The 8,569-nt window shown below is 33.8% G+C and overlaps 1 protein-coding gene across 1 annotated transcript in view; it reads right to left on the bottom strand.

Annotated features, from left to right (window-relative positions):
- LOC108239214 (nuclear GTPase SLIP-GC-like) overlaps nt 1–4,257 on the bottom strand; it is a 22,157-nt gene extending 17,900 nt beyond the window's left edge. The window contains 6 exon segments of the mRNA XM_037978699.1: nt 918–1,008; nt 1,268–1,348; nt 1,445–1,469; nt 2,144–2,256; nt 3,825–3,906; nt 4,027–4,257. Coding sequence (XP_037834627.1) covers nt 918–1,008; nt 1,268–1,348; nt 1,445–1,469; nt 2,144–2,256; nt 3,825–3,891 — 377 coding nt within the window. The 5' untranslated portion in view covers nt 3,892–3,906; nt 4,027–4,257.
- Between the last annotated feature and the right edge of the window lie 4,312 nt (nt 4,258–8,569).

The raw sequence follows: 8,569 nt of genomic DNA, 5'->3' as shown, positions 1-8,569 counted from the left end.
GATATTTTTCCTGTTAAGAGTTTAGATGTTTTAATTTATTCACATTTGAAACAAATAATAATAATTAAAATTAAAGCAATTAGAACATTTGACAACAAAAGGCCTAAACATATATTAATTTTGTTGAACTAAACTTATATTCTAGATTTTTTATTTGCCTCTGATGATAATGTATATTGAAAGGGAATCGTTTCTTTCTAGAGCCATGAATTTTTCTCTAAGATATTTTAATGTGTAACCCAATTTACCTTTAACATTCACTAAGTAATAATGTAGTTTAGTAGTTCAGTAATGATGATTTTATATGCCTTTAATAAAAAGCTATATTAAGGGAAATACTTGGGGGTCCATACACAATAACAGCACATCATAAGTAATAATTTATAATAGCAGCATGAATCTCAGAAGATATGTAAAAATACACCATAAACTTATTGTTATTGACAACATTTGCAATCTTCATAATACACATAGCTGTTTGTAGCACAGGAAGAGCAAGACAGTTTCTTGATTTCAATTTATTCTGTGAAACATTAAAAGATTTTGAACTTAACATGATTTATATACTATATATTTATAAATTTGTATATAAAACTGTTGTAAAATGTACAAATTAACATTCACAGTCTATAATACACAGAATAAAGGTAACATCTTAATGCTACCACAATGCTGGAAGACTGATTAACAAAAAAATACACTTTGACCCAATGTTGTCTAAAAAAAAGACCCAGCATTCGTTGAATGAATGCATATCGTCCACCACCTTTCATATGAGAGTTTCAGACTAAATTCACTTTATGTTGAGAAATTACAGCGTGAAAACACATTTTCATCAAATGTGTTTTATTTTTTTGTGTTTGTAATTGAATGAAAAATAAAACTCTTTGCAGTTTGAAGAAAGAAAATGTACTTACTTCAGGAACTGATTGAGGTCTGTGTCCTGTTTGTCTAGTTGGGCATGGACACTGCCCATTATCTTTTTAACTTTAAACAGTATTTCTGCGTCTGTCAGTAAGAAAAAAAACAACAAAAGAATTCAGCAAGAAACAACATTTTAGGTTACAGGGATTTTGTAAATGTTTTTTTTTCAAATGGTCTTTTCCAAAAAAAAGTTTAAATTACATTTATTGCAAATGCAACATGCATATTGTCTACTGTGATGCTGTCAAACTACATAATAAAACTTTTCTGTAGCCAGTGATAACATTTTTAAAACACTTGTTTTTTTTTTTTTTTTAAAAAAGGACCTTATAGTATTAAATACCTTTTGATTTAGCCATGTGATGTCGTTTAGCTGGTGTTTGCTCTTTGCTGGACTCACCTTGAGGAGCCATCTTTCTTTTTCCTTGTTACATTTTTAAAGCAAAAAAGTATGTCACAAAATTTTCTTTAGGAGTTGTTTTACCAAGATATTATTTATAAAACGTAAGATATTTCTTACCTATACCACTTGTAGATGGCTGTAGCTGGGAATAAAGATAAACATTTGACTTTGTTCAAATTTTATGCTAATTAATTCAAACTTAGAAGCTCACTCATGGTAATGATGCACTTTTGAACTCAAAGATTAGTCTAAAGAAATCTGTGGAAATTGACAAAAAAATTCTTCCTTTCAACAAACCATTTTTAACATTAGTTTGCTTTTCTCACCTAACAACAGCAATGCAGTTTTATAATTACTCAGCCTAACATAACTGCCTCAGAACAGAGCCTTAAAATAGATTTGTATGAAGAAAAAAACAAAGTCACTAAATAAATGACTGTAAATATAAGTCTTTTTTATTTCACGCAATTCAACTACTTCTTTTCGGTCCTGTTGACACCGTAGATAAAATATTCCTTAGTCCATGTAAACTTTGGCAATTTAGTGATTGATTTTATATCACATTTACAGTGAGAAAATATCTTATAATTTCTGTTTTGTTCTTTCATAATGAAAGTTGTTTTCTTGCAATCCCAAAATATCAAAGAATTAAAAAAATTCTAGCCAATGTTCTGATCGTCAGTGTCATTTGAAGTTTTATCTGTATGCGCTGTCAAATTTTTAACTAAATGTTTTATTGTAATAACATGTATCTACATAAATGACATTTATTAAGCCTAATGAACAACTGTCCTTCAAGTTTTTACAGAACATTACCTTAAACTCTTTTAGTTTTGTCCTGAATATAATCCTTGGTTTCACTTTTGGAATCAGTTGAAAAATGTCTTGCTCCTTAAGACTTTTAAACATTTGCTCATCAATGGCTTCATCTGTAATCAAAAGATATTCATTAAATCTTATTTATTTAGATATAGTTTTAATACTGCTACATAATCAAATTTAATAAAAGTGCAACAAAGCTCTGAGCACAGACATAGTATAGTATAGTGTTTCATTTAGAAAATAGTAAGAAAGACTTAAAAAAGTGTGATGTGAAATTACAAAGCTCTCTAATTTTTACTAAAGGTGTGCTCATAGTGATGGGATGAAAACTTCATGGCTTTGGAGAAAAGCGAACGTTATCAAGTTTCACTGAAGCTGGATATTGTAAGGCAGATGGCATTGTCCAATTTTGGGGGGTTAAAATGACAAAATGATTGGTAGCCATCTTAGACCTTTAGGATTTGAAGTGATTTGTTGGTTACAGTATGTACTGCTCCTAGCTTGTTTAGTGTATCCCCCCTCAAACTGGGTCAGGAAACAATTAAGGTATGAGGTCATCGGAGGTACAGCACAGGTTGTTACAGAGACCAGACTGAGATGGTTTGGACATGTTTAGAGAAGGGACAGTGGGTATATTGGCAGAAGTATGTTAGAGATGCAGCTGCCAAGAAAAGGACAAAGAAGAGATATCTGGATGCAGTTAGAGAGGACATGAAGGCAGTTGGAGTGAGGATGACTTACTGTGGCGACCCCTGAAAAGGGAACGGCCGAAAGAAAAAGAGAAGTGTTCTCCTTACATTCTGATGTTATATCTCAAGAGTACAAGTTGTTCTAACTCTCACATGTTCAGACTGTTCACATACTTTAAACCAGTTGTTCCAAATCCTGGTCTTTGAGAAACACTATCCTGCATGTTTTCAATGTTTCCCTGCTCTTCAGCAGGTCTTCAAGTTCTGCAAATAAATGTTAATCACTCACTCATTCAAATCAGGTGTTTCAAAGCAAAGAGATAACTAAAACATGCAGGATAATGTTCCTGGAGGACCAGGGATAGAAATTATTGCTTTAGACATTATATCACATTTTTTGGTGGAGCAGAACTAAAAGCATACATTCAGTTATATTACAGCACCACCTTGTGGGTAACAGAAAGTGATTTTCATTTTGAGGTTTACGCAGATAAGCTTAAAACGTTTGGTACATTTTAAGCATAAACTACACAACCCATCAATGCTAAACGGTTCCAAAGGTTCCTGTTTATAGAGATTGTTGTAACTTTGCAGTGTGAATTACTCTCATTTTGTATCCAAAGTTCACTGTTGACACAAGGATTGTTTGCACAACTTCCAAGGCGGTACAGCCCAAACTTGTAGGCAGTAAATCTTTCAGCAATAGTGATTTCACTGTTTTAAGTGTCGCACACCCTCACAGAGCTGAGTTTAATAGCTAAATATACACTCATTGCCTTATAATAAAAAACACAAGAACAGCAGCAATGAATTTAAATAAATGCAAATAAATTTAAATAAATGTAAACTACATGTATTGTGTATCTTTAAGAAAAAAAATGAGGATTCTAATGCCTTTAATACTGTAAGTAAAGCTGTGTCAGTCTTGTTAAATACAGTAAATACTGTGCACTTTAATGTAACAATAAAACATTGTAATACTTCACCTTTAAATCTTTCTATCCATTCACTTAGACCCCATTCATTTAGTTTGCTGCAAACAAATTCATCCATGACCAAGATCAAGAACTGAAAGATAAATTGTGAAGTTTGGATTAAACATATATGATGTGATCAGTTATATATGAATGTATCAGAAACAATGTAGTTAGAACAATCTTTTTTAGCTTAAAACCTACAAAAACTCACCTTTAACTGAAGGAAACCAAAAGTTAGTTGAGTCAGTAGGTGGAAAAAATCCAGCAGAAGGGCAAACAGAGGCAGAAAATTATTCCAAATGCTACAATATTAAAGACAACAAAGTTTGCAACAAATATGAAGTGGAATCACATCAATTTAGTCAAAAAGAGGCGACAATGAATGTGGATCAGAGAAGCAGCAGGGTGTGGCAGAGTGAGAGACAAAAGTGAAAGCTGGTTCAATACCTGGAGAGGAGGAGGGGAGGCTGAAATGGCGGGAGAGGAAGTACAAGAAACAAGGAAATAAAGAGGAAAAAACACAGGTAGCTGAATGAGAAAAGCACATTTTGGTAAAAACAAATAGATAAAGTTTTATCTTAAATAAAGATACAAAAATCACCGAAATATTTTTTTTTTGTTGTTTTTTTTTTTTTAAGATTAGTATTAGTTTTAAAGTCTGAAGCCTAAGGGCAAGGCAGGGCTATGTTTTTTTTTTTTATGTTTTTGCCTTTCAAAATTACAGTCTTTGTATCTTGTAAAGTATTCTCTTGTACTTTATTTCTCAGTTATTTTCTACAGTGAGTGACATGTACTTTTTAAAAATCTAAGATAATTTTAAAAAGCAGAAAAAAGTTTTTTAGTTTTTGGAAAAGTTGTTTAAACAAGTAGTGTTTAAATTACATGTTGAAATCCAGTTTAATTTTTAACATTTCTAAAAAGGGTGCTTTTCATGCCTGAGTTTTAGACTAGATTTAAAGCTAAACACAAGATCAGCTTAGAGCAAGTTTTTACAGGTGCCGTGGCATGATGTGACAGGAAATTATTATAACTGTTGTTTTCAGTGCCAGCTCTAATTAAGGGCATCAACAACTTGTAAGAACAAGCACGAGCATCCAATATTTTCTGATCACAGTGTTTACTACCTCTGTGTAGTGCCTGATGTAGTTAAATTATAGCTATTGAATAAAATAATAACACAGCCATTGAACAGTAGTTTCATTTTTCCATCTGCTGTCTTGCTCTACCAGGAAACGGTAGTGGTCAGTATGTCACATTTAAATATTAAACATTCAAATGTTGGAGATATTTATGTAAGCCCTTTGTATTGTCTTGTTCCTGAGAAGTTCTATACAAATAAATTTGACTTAATTTGACTTGACATGTTTATCCTGTTTGACAGTATTGATGTTAAACAAGAATGTCAGTTCTCATGCTTAGATATTGCTTTTTCTTTTTGCTAATTGACATCCATCAGCAAACAGTAAAACACAGAATATTACTAGTCATTCTTTTTACCTGACTTACAACTTTTGCCCTCGCACCACCACCTGATGCCCTCAAAACAGCACTTTTAAAAGTTTGGGAAATGTCATAACTTCTTCTCTTCATTGCCTGCATTGTGAACACATGTTAACTTAGGATTTTGTGAAACAAGTGTGATCTGCGACATAATGTCTAAAGGTAAGTAAATATGTTGTTTTTTCATTTGTTTTTAGTTATTAGCTACACAGTGACCTAATGAACTTTTTTACTGATTATTTAAACAAATAAATAACAACTCTTTTTGTCTTTTGTTTTTAATTACAGCAAATTGCCTTTAGAATCTGCTGGTATTGTTTTGGGTTAACACTTTGGTCAACTCTTTTTGGTTTAAATGTCGTTTGTAAATAAAGTTGATGTGATTTGAAGCAATTAAATTTCACCTAGGCAAAATTATTAGGCACACATTTCCTTTTCCTTCCATTACATTATTCTAAACACCAGAGGACAGTAGAGGTCTGCATATGTAATATTTAAACATAGAAGCTTTAAAAGTTGAAACATGACATATTTCTTAACAAAGTTGGGAGAAACTTAGATCACTGATTCCGATCAATTTCTTTTTGTGGATTATGTGGCTTACTCATCATGTCTTTTCTAACAACAAAAAAAATGTTGCTGACAAGAAAGAGCACTAAATTTTCCTCAACATGAAGTTCATGATTTTAATAGAATAAAAGAAATTCTGCAGCTTAAATTACTGCTTTAAATGAACACCACAATAAAAAAAAAAAACAATTGTTGATGTTCATTCAACAGTCCTCTTAGTTCTAGCCATACATAATCACTTGGCTAAATGTTTTGTATTTTAGGTTTTCAGATTCACGCTTATGGTTTCATTAGTCTGTGTTGTTGTTGTTTTTTAGCAAAGAATTACTGATGTCTGCTTGTGCACTTTCTGATCAGCTGAATCTAGTAGCAATGACTGAACCAACCTATCCGGCATGTGACTTTGCACATGAGCACCTCTGTTCACCTGCCTTCAGTGCCAGGCTCAGCTGACCAGACCTTTCCATGACCCTGCTTCGTGGTGACAGGTGTACTCAGTCTCTATGGAACAGAACACACAATGGTTCCTTCAAGAACATGTCCTTCAAGGCAGACGTGTACAGAGACCAGATCTTGATGAGGACCTGAGTCAGCCGAAGCCACTCAGGTGTGTTAGGCTCCCTCTAACACAACAGGTCTTCTATTTGCCACCTGTTTACCTCACTTTACCTCATTTCTCTTCATTTCCCTGTCCTAAATTTGTAGCCTTGCTGAGCAGCAAGGGTGTTTTCTTAATGGTTTATTCTCAAACACTGGTAAATATAGTAAAAACAAAGTAGCAGTCATCTTGATCTTGCAAATGTGAAAATAAAGAAAACTAAGATGTCACTGTAGGTTAAAGAAATATGGAAAAGCCACAAATGTATGGGTTATGTATAAATAAGAACACAAACCAGATCTTTCTCAGTACAATTCCACAACGTCTGTGTGTATGTATGTGTTTAACTGTCATGAAAATACTTTTTGGCTCAGAAATAACCATTTCAGTTTCAGAGAGTAATTCATTAAGTATTTCTGTAAGCAAAGTGAAACAAAACTAAAACTTACTGGTGATTTCAGTTTCTCTAATCTCATCCGTTCCAGGTCTTAACAAAGCTTTTTGTGGCTGTCATCACCCAAATACTAATCACAGTTGTATAAGCTGGACCCCACTGGACCCCACTCTATTTGAATTAACATGTTCTTCATGGTGGACTTGTCATATCACTGGCACTGTTTCAGTCACTAAATGATTCTCTGCAAACAAGACTTTTTGTACTGACTGATAGTATAGCACAGGGATTTCTTTCAAAACAGGGGATCCTCAAAGGTGTGATGGACTGGCAACCTGTCCAGGGAATACCCCACCTTTCATCCTGCTACATTAGAAATAAGCACCAGCTTCCTGCAATCCTGTATGGAAAAGCAGGTAAAGAAAATGGATGGATGAATATATCCTCAAACATTTTTAAGAGGTTAAAGAAATATTTTGAAGTTTTGCTGTTGTTGATGTTATTTAGGTTTGTTGGAGGTGTTACCTGCAGTAAAGAGGAGGCAGAATGATCTCATTCTGGTGAATCAGGGATAAGATTTTATGAAGAAGTTTCAACCCTCTCAAACAATGCTTCCTGCAAACAATTTTTTATTTTAATTCCTATAGATTTTTAGACCATATTTCTTTTGCACTAGGTACATATGTCAAAGTCTTTTTTTGCTATTTTTGTTTCACACAACACCATTGCAACAGACTGCAAAGCAATACCGTCTTCAGTGTAAGTAACCTTGGACTTTCAAAACTGATCCAGTGTAAAGGTTTTCCAAACAATGTTCACATAAACCAGTGTGAATTTTTAAAAGTTTGATCTGTTTCAGATGGCTGCAACTCTGTCTGCAATAGTCTCTAGTCTGACATGACTCCTCTAAGACAACTCCTCCTTGATTCTTCAATTGTTCTGACTGCTGCCTACTGAAGGTATAACTCAATGCAGATAACGCCAACAAAATCACAAATAAAACAAAACAAAACAAAAAACTCCAACTATCTCTTAAGGACTTGGGTTTAGTTTTGAGTTATGAAGTGTGTCTGTGCTCTTTTAGTGATAAACACTACTTTTGTTTAAGAAAAGCTGTCTTGGTAATGATTTAGATAACTGCAAGACAGATTTGTACCCAATGCAAGACAGCTTGATTAGATTAGTATATATAAATCCAAAAGAGTCAAAAGGACTGGCACTTATTCAAAGGATTTTTTAGGTGAATCACAGGAGAGGATGTGAGCATTAAAGTGAAGTATTTACAGAATGGTACTTCCACAAACTCAAGAGATAGATTTAAGAGGCTAAATCTAACTCTTGGGTATGAAGGAACATCTTCTGTTTAAGCTATGAAAGTTGTCACCTGGTTACCAAACGTAAGCTCAGAAAGTATTTGAGATAGAAAAAAAAATCTGTCTGTCTTTCCTTCTATTTCAGCCCATAAAAGGCAGGAACATTGTTGATAAATTGCAGCAGGTCCTCTGACTGAACAGGGTGCTGTGGTGCCACTCTGCACAATCCCTGCTTCTGCTCCAGCTTTGGTTCTTCAGCTTCATTCACAGATGACAGCATGAGGGAAATCCCCTCTCCTACAGAGCGAAAACACCACATCCTGACTATTTCCCTAATCCCCCCTCTTGTCATCAGAGCCAGACCTAGTAACACGGCAGT

Source organism: Kryptolebias marmoratus, linkage group LG12, assembly GCF_001649575.2.
Source record: "Kryptolebias marmoratus isolate JLee-2015 linkage group LG12, ASM164957v2, whole genome shotgun sequence".
Lineage (NCBI taxonomy): Eukaryota > Metazoa > Chordata > Actinopteri > Cyprinodontiformes > Rivulidae > Kryptolebias > Kryptolebias marmoratus.
The sequence above is the reverse complement of the archived record's forward strand: the minus strand, read 5'-3'. Positions and strand labels throughout refer to the sequence as shown.